The sequence below is a fragment of the Micropterus salmoides genome, unplaced genomic scaffold (assembly GCF_014851395.1).
Source record: "Micropterus salmoides isolate LMB-PRFRI ecotype aquatic unplaced genomic scaffold, ASM1485139v1 Ms_hic_scaffold_1, whole genome shotgun sequence".
Taxonomy (NCBI): Eukaryota; Metazoa; Chordata; class Actinopteri; order Centrarchiformes; family Centrarchidae; genus Micropterus; species Micropterus salmoides.
Window position 1 is genome coordinate 59,372,428 of NW_024040040.1, and position 13,094 is coordinate 59,385,521.

Consider the following 13,094-nt stretch of genomic DNA (forward strand, 5'->3'; position numbering starts at 1 on the left):
TGCAAAGACTACGCTTGGAGAACTTTGAACATGGCAATAGATCCGGCAGATTGAAATTGAATAAAGAAAAAATAACTATTTCTTCCTTAAAGGACTCAGCTGGGAATCTGACTTATAACCCAGAAGAAATCAACAATGCATTCAGAGATTATTATAAAAACTTATATACATCACAAATTGACCCATCTAGCTCTAACATCGATGCATTTCTGAACAATATAGATTTGCCAAGGTTAGATGATGAACAGATCAGGGCTCTGGATTCACCTGTTTCAATGGCTGAACTCCAGGAAGCTCTCTTACATATGCCGAATAATAAAGCCCCTGGGCCAGATGGTTTTCCCGCTGAACTCTATAAGGAATTCTGGGAAATACTTGCGCCCACATTCTATAGGATGGTTATGCAAATTAGGGGTACTTGCATGTTGCCTCCAACAATGAATTCTGCTAATATCAGCCTGCTCCTTAAACCAGACAAAGACCCCACACTCCCGTCCAGTTATCGCCCAATATCACTTATTAACGCAGATCTTAAAATCATCTGCAAAACCCTAGCAAGAAGGCTAGAGAAGGTCACTCCTGGTATAATACACTCTGACCAAACAGGATTTATTAAGGGTAGGCACTCCACCAACAATACACGCAGGCTACTTAACGTAATAGACTATGCCACTATTCATAACCTGGAAACTATAGTTGTTTCTTTAGATGCAGAGAAAGCATTTGACAGAGTAAATTGGAAATTTCTATTCGCTACTTTATATAAATTTGGATTTGGAAACTCTTTCATAGATTGGATTAAAATCTTATACAGTTCCCCAAGAGCTTCTGTCAAAACAAATGATCATACTTCTCCATGCTTTAGTCTCCAGAGGGGTACCAGGCAGGGTTGCCCACTCTCTCCCTCGCTATTTGCTATTTTTATAGAACCACTAGCAGCTGCGATCAGACAAAATAATAATATTAAAGGAATTCAAACAGAAAATATACACCATAAGATAAGCCTTTATGCAGATGATGTATTACTTTTCCTCCTAAACTCACAAACTTCTCTTTCTGAGACAATCACACTTATAGATAAATTCTCATCCATCTCAGACTACTCCATTAACTGGAGTAAATCCATAGTTTTACCTGTAAAGTGTGATTTCCAGAGTATATCTACCACACCGCTAAAGTCTGGGAATATTAAATATCTGGGTGTCAATATTTCCTCCAGGCTGTCAGAACTGACATGGCTAAACTACACGCCTTTACTTAAATCTATAGAGGATGACCTTGTACGGTGGACATCATTACCTATATCACTCATGGGAAGAGTCTCCACCATAAAAATGATGGTCCTACCTAAAATCAATTATCTGTTTTCAATGTTACCCACCAAACCCTCTGCTGTCTGGTTTAAATCACTGGACTCAAACATCTCAAAATTTTTGTGGAAAAATAAACCCCCACGAATCAGTCTAAAAACTATGCAAAAAGCAAAAGACTGTGGTGGTTTAGAACTGCCAAATTTTTATCATTACTTCCTGTCTAATAGACTACAATATATCTCAAAATGGATCAATCAGAGCCCCCTGGACCACTCATGGATGGACATAGAACAAACCTTCTGTAATGAAATTAAAATTTCCGATATGCCATTCATCAGTTCCAGCATCAAACGTCATACCTGCTTTAAAAGCATTAACATAAGCACTTCCTTGGCAGCTTGGTGGGAACTTCTCAAAATATCTGGGTCTTCACCTATCCCATGCAGATTTACCCCAATCTGGAATAATCCTGACATCCTGCAAAATAAGAAAACACTAAATTCCCCACTGTGGTATGACAAAGGGATAAGACATCTAGAGCATGTAATGCAAGGCAGTAACTTTATTCCATTCCAGGATCTAGTGGCACAATATGGAATTAGCCATAATAGATTTCTGGAATTTCAACAGTTTAAATCCATAATTCAGGCTAGATTTAAGGATAAAATAATGGACTTAGATTTACCTCCAATGATAACAGACTTTCTTAAACTCTCGCCTCCAAAACTGTTATCAAAAGTATACATGTTACTGTTAAAAACAGATAGTTCAATCTCTCTCCCATTCTTAAAATGGGAAACAGATCTATCCATTAGTCCAGACCAAAACTTTTGGATGCAGATATGTTTAAATACCTTTAGAATGACTACAAATCCCAATCTACAACTTATACAGTATAAAACTCTCCATAGAACACACTATACTGGACAAAGGATGTTCAGAATGGGTCTTATGCAGTCAAACATCTGCCGGAACTGCTCAGGTAACATATCTGATAGTTACATGCATGCTATGTGGCAATGTACACCTGTTCAAAAGTTCTGGCAGAAGATATGTGAAGACCTATCGATATGGCTAAGTTACCCCGTCCCAGTTTCCCCATCACTCTGCGTGCTGGGGGACCTAAGTGACATTAGTATAGAGGTTGACACATCATACATGCTTCTCACTGCCTTATGCATCGCCAAGAAAACTATCCTCATGAACTGGAAGGCCAAAAAGAATATAAGTATCACCCAATATCGGAATCACCTTATAGATCACATTAGCATGGAGAAAATGTCTGCTGTAAAAAAAAACAAATTGACACAATTCCAATCTCTCTGGTCCCCCTTGATCAACTTTATCACTTAATGGGGGTGGGTGTGTACTGCCTTGCTGGTCAGGGTCCCGTACGGCTGGTAGGTGTGTCTGGGGGTGGGTTGATTCTTAGATGCATTGCGGTGCGGGCGTGGGGGACTTTTTCTAATTTTAAATGTTGGTTGATGGCATGGTGTTGGCGGGGGGGGGGGGGCGGTGGTGCGGCGCTCGGGTTGCCTAGGGCGCGGGCTTGACGGGGGGACCGGTGTTTGCCCTGTATTCGGCGTGCCGCTGCTGCGGGGTGGGTAGCCACTCTGCTTAGGTGTCGCGGGGTTGTTGGTATCGGTGCGCGGGTGGTGATTTTGACTCGCGCGCTGTGCGGATGTGGTGGCGCTCGGTGCTTGGCTGCCTCCCTGTGTGTCCTGTGTGTGGGTCCGGGTTGGGGGGAGGGGGCGGGCGGCGGGCATGGCGGTGGAGGTTGGTGGGGGGGGATGCTTGTGGTGGGTTTCGGTCTGGTGGTGAACGTGCGGCGTGGGTCACGGTGTAGCCGTGGGTGGGGTCTGTGGTCTCTCTGGCTGCGGGGGGGATGGGGGCGGTTTGCGCCGGCTGGCATCTCTCCTGCGCAGCGCATTACTTGGCTGTTGTGTGCCGCTAGTTAGATTGGTAGCGGGGTAGTGTTGATTGGCTCATCTGTAGGTCATTATTGGCTTGCGTGCTTGTCGGGGGTTGGGGGCATCGGGTGCGGGCCGGGACTGGTGTGCGGCTCTGTCCTGTGTGCATGCTGTGCATCCTGATAATTGCATTTCGGTTCTCTGAGGGGTCTGGCGACTGGTTGTTGGAGGGGTGGGGGACCGGGAAGAAGGGGTTGACGGGGTGGGTTGGGGGTGCGGGCTGGTCCTTTTTGAGCTGGTTGGGGGGTGTCTCCTCTGGATTTTAGTGCCCGGACTGGATGCTTGGTGGTTGTGCCGGGATCCTGTGTATGGAGGGATTGTGCTTTGGGGTGTGTCGATGGTTGCTTGCAGTCGCGTCGCGGCCCTCTGGAGTGTGGTCGTGTTGAGTCCTAGGGGCTATTTGCATCTGCTGACTCCCTAGGGCTGAGGGGCTGTTGCTGCTGTCGCGGGGTGATTGCTGTCTCTTTTCTTTGGGGACGGTGGGGGTTTGTGTGTGGGATGCTTCGCTGCTAGGGAGGGAAGGGAGCGGGGGTGGGGGTCTTCTGGCCTGACCTGGCCTGAGTGGCATTGCCTCCTGGGTGTGGGCCGACCTTCGGATCTGGGCTGTTGGGCCGTTCTGTCCTTGGGTGGGGTCCTTGCTGCCCCGGACCTGCTCCCTTGGGGGCTGGTGGTGCTCGGAGTACTGCTGATTGTGGGGGAGCGGTGAGGTGAGGGGTTAGCAGTGGGGCTGCCGGAGGGGCCCCGGCGAGGACGGGGGATTGTTGGACTTTGGGTTGGGGCTGCACTGACCTGCCTCTGGAGTGTGTGGGGGTCTGGGGCACGGGGCTTTGGAGCCTCTGGGTCTGGGGCGGGTCTGCGCGCTGGGGGGGCTGGGCCCCCCTGGGCCCGTCCTGGGGATGGGCGGGGTTGTCACTGACTCTGGGGTGCTACCGGTGCTAGAGGGGCTCTTGCTATAAGCCCTGGGCTGGAGGGACCTGGCGTCCTCCTGCTTAGGGGGGTGGGGGACGGGACTGAATAAATGATGGGGCCAGTCAGGAATCTGGTCTTCTAGCCTCCCTATGACCTCCTTCACCTTTCCCCCTTTGGTCATGTCTCACAACATACACCCTTAGGATCCTGGGGGACGGGCAGCCTGCAGGGCGTTTGGGGGGTGGGGCTGCTTTATTGCGGCCTCGCACTTCTTCCTCCCTCACTGCCTGCCCCTCAATTTTAATTACACATTAGACACAGAGGGCTTGGGGGGTGGGAGGGGCACGATGGGAGGCTCCACTACCTGACAGTTGTGGGGTGCCTGTGTCACAACTACCCTCCAATTTTAGTTGCACCTTAGTTACCACACACCTTATCTTCACTCCACCATACAACACTTCACAATCCATGACATGCATCCAACACAAAACAATACATTTACAGAGGCAGGCAGAGGGGTTGAAGGAGTGGGAGAGATTCTCATTGGCCTCGTGTCCTACCCCTGGAGCCCCGGGCGTTGGGGGTGCTGTGGGGTTGGTGGCGGCCTTGCCTGATCTGGGGTGGGCTGGGGGGGGTCGGGGCTCCCCTGGTGTGGGGGCCCGCCCTTGGCCTAGGGTTCTGCGGACTCGGGCTTGTGGCCTTTGCTCATTTCTGGGCGGGTGGTGTGTCCCTGGGCCTGGGGGCCCGTTGTCTCCTCTCCTCGCCTGGGCCCTCTTCGGCAGAGGTGAGGCTCCCGCTGCTTCCCCCTGCCAGCTCTCTCACGGTGGGGGCATTCGGGAGTCTCTGGGGCGCATGACCGGTGCTGTCGGGGTAGGTTTTGGTGCTCCTCCTTGGGGGTGCTTGACTGGGGGGGCTGGGCCCCTGTCCGGGGATGAGATCGGCCTCGGGGGCTGCTGTCACTGGCTGCACTGTAGGGAGGGATGCCTCTGGCTGGGCTGGGGGACCGTTGGCCTGGTTCTCCCGCGTTATCGCTCCCTGGCGGTAGCGAGCTTCCCGGCACGGCTTTCTGCTGTTCTTCCTTGGGGCGGGGTACAGCTTCCCCCTGGACATGCGGTCTGGGGTCCTTTGCGCTTTGGGGGGTCGCAGGGTGTCCTGGCTTCTGGGGGTGGGGGTCTGCGGTGGGATTGTGGGGCGATTATCGATGCATCTTGATGTATTATACTTTTTCCCTGGGCAGGGTCTCTGGATGGCTGCTGGGCGTTTAGTTTGTGCGTTGGAGTCCGGGGGAGGCATCTCCTCGTTGGCTTGGAGGGACCTGTTTGCGTTCCTGTTTTGCTTCGTTGGCCTCGGATCCGTGCTTGCCCATTTCTCTGTCGGCCAGTTGTTAGTTTTCGGGATGTGCAGTGTGGGTGCGGGGCAGGGCTGTGCTCCGGTTTGTTCTGGGTTTGTGCCTGGAGTTCTCGGCCCTTGATGGATGGGTGGGTTGTTGGTGGCATGCAGCTGAGCTAGTTGATTTTGCCTCGTTGCTGGTTTGGCTGGTGTTGCATGGCGGCCGGGGGGCGCGCTGGGCATGGGGGATGTCGGCTGGCGCCGGCGGCCTTAGTTTTTTCCGGCGGTTGGGGGGACGGTGGACTTTTATTGGCGGGTGCACGGTGACCTGTGCGGCGCGTTTGCTGCCGGGCTGGGACTTGCTGCTGGTGTCTCTCTCCGCTGGCTTTCGCTGTCGTGTTGTTCCGTTTGCTCTCTCTCATTTGCCCGACCTCGCACGCGGGATTCGCGGGGGGCTGCTGGGCATGGGTGTCGCCGTGCTCGCGCAGTGTGCGCGTTGGGCTCGTCACTTGTGCATTGGTGTTGATGATTGCGTGGCATTTGGGCATTGTGGTTGTTTGCTGCGCGGCGGTGGGGTGCTGGATGGGGGAGGCCACTGGTCTATGTTGTGTCTGCGCCGCGGTCGGTCCGGGCGCTGCTCTTCCTCTTTTGCGTTCCGTCGGCATTACGTTGTCAACTGGCATTTGGGTTTTTGATTTGATTTATTCTTTTTCTTTCTTCCACCCCTATTGGCTACTGGGGTTCTTGCCTGCCTGTTACAGTCGTGGCGTCCCACTCTCTCTAACAACTACATTCTTTAACAGGCTTATGCGCACACACATGTACATACACACACATACAGACACATTCACCCACACAGACACAAACAAACTTAGGTTGTCCCTGGTAGAATTATTCCTGATGCCTTTCTTTCAGTTACTTATTTAAATTAATTATTATTCCAGCTCTCGTGGCTGTGTTGTGTTGCTTATTTAGTGTGTGTGACTGTTTCTTGTTTTCATTGTTCTCTTAGTTGTCTTAATATGTCATTAATATGTCAGCTGTTTATTGCTGCTGTTCGGCTGGTTTTCTTTTACTATTATTATTATTTTTATTGTTTTTTTTTGTTTGTGTTTGTTTGTTGTTGTTTTTCTCCTCCCCAAGCCCCCCTCTCTGTTCTCTTGCAGGTTTCGTTGCTTTCTGCAATTGGTGTTTCCCACAGCTTTTCCCTGTTGTCCCCACCCTCCATCCCCCTTTCCCCCTTCTCTTGCAGGTGTTGTCCTTTCTCTGTGCTGTCTGTTTGTGCCCCCCCATCCCCGTGTCTGCCCCCCTGTCCGGCCCGGTGACAAATCAATACATAATTAAATAAATAATAAAACAGACAAAGGAGTATTTTAATACTCTCTTGTTAAAGTAAAATCTGTCTGGCACAATATGGTATCCAGGTCATTATACTCTATACCAGGCTGCTGGGCAGGACAGGTTTAAAAAAAAAAAAAAAAAAAAAAAAAAAAAATTTTAATCGTGATTCGCAGGCTGATCAACATCCACCCCCTCCTGTGACCCATGGTTTGATCGTATGTGTATTCAGAGCCAGTGAAAACGGGCTTTCAAAATAATAATTAAAAATACGGTGTTATCATGTGATAAAATAATTAACGTGCCCAGCCCCAATTTAAACCTTGTTATATTGATTAAGAATGAGCACCTGATACACAAATCTGACACACACTAAGCTATATACTCACATTTCCATTGACCAGAACATCAAACCTAATAGCATAGGCTTTGACCAGAGTGCGGTAGTCCGTCCCATTATCCATCTTATAATATTTGGCAAACCTGCACAAACAGACAAATCACAAGGAAAACATCATCAATCAATCTAACCATACATTTTGCAAGTGGTCAAAATAACTAATTACAACAATATAATGCAGTCTGATTGATTACTTGATTAATATGTCATATGCTAAAATACTTATTTTTATGTAGAGTCCTTAAAGACAATCCAGTTTAACAACCTGTAACTCTTTTCATTTACATATAGGTGGCTCAGATACTAGACTTATGAAAGCTGTCCATGTCAATTTGTCTTTAGAAATTCCTATATTTCTAGTAAAGGTGTTGGTCAGCTGTTACTAGAGAAAGGTAATGGTGTAATTAGAAAAGGTAATTAGAAATCATTCCCTGGGGACCATGAATATCCAATGATTTCAATGCAATCTGGCCAATGGTTAAGTTTCTAGTTTGTGGATGGAACATATCAGTCCAACCATGTAAATACCTGAAATTGTAGCCAGGTGAGACATCATTCTTCTGTGACATGGCATCCAGTCGGGTGAATGAGTATGAAGGGTTACACTGGTCATCTGACTTGTCCAGATCACATATCCAGCCGATCTTTATTCCAATCACTCCTCCCTGACAGAATTTTCAAAATGAGACACATGAACTGGCTTCTAGGAATTACATTTAAAAGCAACCAATTTGTACTGGCTAGTATGTTTGGAAGAAATGTTACAAAAAACAAAACATTTTGTTCCTATGCCGGAGGTAGTGTGACATCCGTTCTTAAAAAAATAAACATACAAAGAAACGTGTGCCTGACCATACCCTGATTGCTGCATTTTATAGGGTTCACTGGGAGCTGCGGATGAGTCTGTGCCTTAATAGCAGTGCGCATTGTGATTCATAACATTTGTTTCACCAAGAGGATGTGAAGCCGGTGGTCCCTGCAGTGCATTAAGACAATGGGGGACAACTAATCTGTGCACACATTGTCAATGCCTTGTAAGTTCAGACACTCTTACTGTTTGAAAACATCTTAATCAGCTCCTTCTCATTGAGCTATTTCTACTGTACTGCTTCAGTTCAAATAATTTCCCCCTTAACTGTCTGATCAGAAACCCAATATAAAGGATATTTAAAGAAAATAAATACAAATAATGACTGTAAATAAATATTAAATTTTTTAGCTTGTGGTTTGTTATTATTATTGTTACTGTTAATATAATCAGTCAAGCCAGATGAAACCAATCAGTTAGCTAAACGTCAAGTGTGCCTTGTAGGATGTAAAAACCTTGATCTCAGAGTTATCTTTGATCAGGACATGTCCTTTAACTCCTACCGACCACCTTTTTCACCTACGTAATATTGCAAAAATCAGAAATATCCTGTCTAAAAATGATGCAGAAAAACTAGTCCATGCATTTGTCACTTCTAGGCTGGATTACTGTAATTCTTTATCAAGCTGTTTTAAGTCCCTTAAAACTCTTCAGCTGATCCTGAATGCTGCAGCAGATCATATTTCTCCTGTCTTAGCTTCTTTGCACTGGCTCCCTGTAAAATCCACAAAAGAATTTAAAATCCTTTTGCTCACCAAAAAGCTCTTAATGGTCAGGCACCATCCTAAAGACGTCATAGTACCCATAGACAGTATATTACTGGACGAAGTCACCCCCTGATTTGAATGGAGATCAGGGGATAGGGTTTTGACGTCATTTTTGGGCCTACATGGATCCCTCTATGCAGGCTTTGGTCGGCTTCACTGTCCGGTCCAATCCCAATGTCCCCCCCTAAGCCCTGAACCCTCACAGACTTTACTGACGTCACTTGGAAAGTGATTTGAGTGCGAGAGGCTGCAAGGGCTCAAAATGCTGTAAACAGGAACAGGACAGCACTTTGCCACTTTATCACGTTACCTTGACGATGCTGAGGCACTTTTTATTTGATGTTGCCTGATTTTTAAGTCCTGCAGGCTCTCGCCCTGCAGAGTGGAGGAGAGGTAGCCTAAATGTTAATATATATTTGTAATTAATCAATAAAACTATTGTTGGTCAAACAGCATCATCAAGCAAAAACTAAAATAAATAGTTGAATAAACTAAATATGTAAGAAGGTGATTGCATTCCTCTGACTTCATGTGTTCTGTGCAGTATCTTAAGTTAAGAAAACTTTCAAAACTTTTAACATCAGCGTGGTGTCGATGCTTGTTTGTTTATTTTTTGTTCTTCTCTTATAATTCATCCCCAACCGGTCGAGGCAGATGGCCGCCCACCCTGAGCCATGGTTCTGCTCGAGGTTTCGCCAAGTGCTTGCTCTTGGTGGGAACTGTTGGGCTTGAGAATTACTAGACCCTATATAGTCCAATCAATGTATCCCAGAATGCATTTTGAATAGTAGTGAACAATCGATGGTCACTAACCAAGCCCTATATACCATCATGCATTGCGCTGATGGAAACAACTGATTGTCTAATGGCAATGACGTAATTAATGGCGTGAGCTGACTATATAGTGCTCTACATACAACTCCCTACATAGGGGGTAGGGAGTAGTGAATGAGTGGGGATTTCGGACACAGCCATTGTCTGCAGAAATGCAGACTTACAGAAAGGGTCTATAAAGGCCTCAAAATGTCCGCGAGAGAGCCCTCGCGCACTTGACGATTTGACAGTGGGACAGCCCTAAGGCCTCACGGACTTCCTGGGAACACCTCAAAGTCTGTGAGTCTGTGAGGGTGGATGTTGGGATTGGGCCTCCGATCTCTGGCTTACCCCCCTGATAGTACCTTATTTTACCCATGTCACAAAGGGTTAACAACACAGAAGTGCCTTAGCAAATCAGAGCGCAGGTTTACAGCAAACGTTGCTGACACTGGGTGACACTGTGGGGAGAGGACATGTTTCTGAGCGGTAAAAATGTAGTTCAGATAAAACCGTATAAGTTGTCAGATGAGAGTGATAACAGTCTGGACTTTGTTTTAAGACTATAGATGTGTGTGTGTGTGTGTGTGTGTGTGTGTGTGTGCGTGTGTGTGTGTGTGTGTGAGGCCCTGTTCATTGAAACCTGCCGAATGACAAAGAAATCCCAAATTCGTGAGTCATGTAAAAAATAAATAATTTACTGCTGCGTCACAAGATGCTAGGCTAAGCTAGCCAGTTCAAGTGCATGGGCCTAGAGCTAACAAAATTAGCAGTGAGTGATGAACAGTGCAATTAGCCTGTTGTAGACTTCAACTAAACTATCTGTTTGACATTTTCTTTCATTGTTCATGGTGAATCTGTTGCATTTGCACTGCATAGTTTTAATTTCTGCAACATTGTTCTTTATATTTAAAAATGTATAAGCTTTGTTAAGTTGTTAAGTTGCTCAGTAATTCATTTGATGTAAAACGTATTTAAAAAATAGTGATTGTGCCATTTGCATTTATATATATATATATTGGTTAAAGGAACACTTGAGAAACCCGTTTGAAAAGGCTATTGACTAATGAACTATTCTGGCCGTGTCAGTGACTGCTGGCCAGGTTTTTTTCGGAGAGCTGAGTTAAAGTTGATGGCGAGCCAACCCAGATGAGAACTCAAGATCCCTGGATTGAAGATCGCTGAAGTGAGGAACTCTGAGCTAAGGACTACTGATCTTACCCCTCTCCTGCCACATTAGTAGGATAACCAGCAACACTTTTACACTCACTGTCTAGCACCACTTGCACAACCCCACACTTTCTAACTCTACTTTTTTTTTTGGACTTTGAATGGACAATTACCTCCCTCATCCGTTTTTAGAAACGCATCCCTGGTGTCTGCAGAATTCATACGGTTTATTTGGTGTACTATGATGTCCTGGTTATTGTGATTTTGGCAATTGCTCATATGGTGAAAAGCAAATGATTATAAAGTTGATGTGACATGTGAAGTGATAATATTGAAACAGGTATTGTTTAATATGGTCATTCACCGGATGTGAATATTGAGGATTGAGATTTTGAGTTATTGATAATAGGGTGCACCCAGTAAGAAAATAAGAGAAATAGTTGAAAACAGATCAGCGATTTTAGCCCAGCTGAAAAATAGAGGTAATTATACGAGTTCAGTGGTCTCTTGCTCTTCCTGCTTGACACCCACTCCTATAATTACTATTATTATTATTATTATTATCATCATTAATTACCAGTACAATTATTACTTTTCTGCCTGTACCACTTTTACTGTTTTTGTATTTTTGTGTGGATATTGAATAGCACTATATAAATAAAACTGAATTGAATATTACTGTATAGTGTATTTGAATTACACACAGTACAGTGATTTTATTTGTACATTTGAAAAGGTGTACTGTTTTGAAACAGTCAATAAAATTAAGTAAATAGAGCGACTGTCTATTTCATTACTTAATTTTCATTGAATAAATATACAGATGTTAGAAATAAAACCTAATAATCATCTGCTTATAGTGGTCAATTTGACCCCGACAGGTGTGATCTCTGTACATTCAGATGGCAGGGTCTCTGCAGATACAGATACCGCCACACAATTCTAGTGGGTCATAGGTGATGATTTAGAGGGATGTTTTTGTTTTTTATTAGAGTCTATAAAAAAAAATCCTGCTCATGATAGTAGTCACAAGGTCTTGCAACTTGACTTTAGACTTAAGTCAGAATTAAGTCACAAAAGACAGGACTGGAGACTTTGGGCAGCATCATGTTAGACAGACTGAGGCACAGGGTGGGGATCTCTGGTACAGCTTTAGAATGGTTTTCATCATACCTGTCCAATAGGAGGTTCTGTGCCTGTGAATAACTATGTCTTTACATTCTGTTTGGTTGAATATGGAGTTCCTCAGGGGTCCATTTTATTTTACTTGTATATGCTTCCCCTTGGACATATTATCCAGAATGGTGTATCCACATGGTGTTTCTTTTCATGTTTATGCTGATGACACACAGATGTACCTGCTGTCAGATCCACAGACCCTGGAATGCTGAGTTCACTTACTGACTGCCTCTGTGATGTCACAAATTGGATTTCACATAATTTCCTCTTACTGAACTCAGACAAAACAGAGATCCTGGTCATGAACTCCCAGCAAAGCAAAGCAAAGCAAATGCTGCCATCTGCTGGTCCCTAGTGGATCATGTCAGGCCTGTTGCTAAAAATCTTGGTGTCTGGTTTGACAGCAATTTAATGTAGCCCCTGGGTTAAACCCCAGAGCTAATTTAAACACAGCAGTGTAAACCCTACATTGTTACTATAGGAGGCGCTGTTCCTTTAAGGGGACAGTGTTTTCACAGTTTGTTTAGAACGTACATCACTCAACACGAGGTGAGACATATTAACCTGCTGCTTTTATTTATGTGCCTTTGATTAGTCCATTGACAGAGACATCCAGCTTCTAAAAGGTATGATTTGTTAGGGGCGGGACTAGTAGTCAGAGGAACTGGAGGAGAAAAAAACAAGGGAGACGTGAGAGAAGTAGACACCGCAGTGTGAGTGTGCGACTGTATTTTGAGTGGTGAATAGCTGCGAACCAAGACAAATATTAGAGTGTAGAGCCTGACTCATTTAAGAGAAGTGTGTTTGAGAGTCTGCTGTGGACATTACCGTGTATCTCTGAGCTAACTTCGGCCGGTAGGCTAATTAGCATAGTATCTCACGGCTTGCTTGCCGTGTGTGTGTGTGTGGACTTTGAGGCCCGGACAGAACACCAGATAGCGCCCCGTGTGACCAGAAAAACACGGGTGCACCTCTGGCTATCACTGGCACTGAGGTGGGAGTTTTCTCCTTTTCTTCATCATCACCGCTGGGACTACC

General features: G+C 45.7%; 1 protein-coding gene across 1 annotated transcript in view; it reads right to left on the bottom strand.

The window, feature by feature from the left end:
* Positions 1–13,094, bottom strand: part of LOC119914465 (P2X purinoceptor 3-like) — a 44,385-nt gene that overhangs the window by 19,777 nt on the left and 11,514 nt on the right. Inside the window, 2 exon segments of the mRNA XM_038733781.1 lie at positions 7,249–7,342; positions 7,788–7,924. Of these exon segments, the coding sequence (XP_038589709.1) occupies positions 7,249–7,342; positions 7,788–7,924 (231 nt within the window).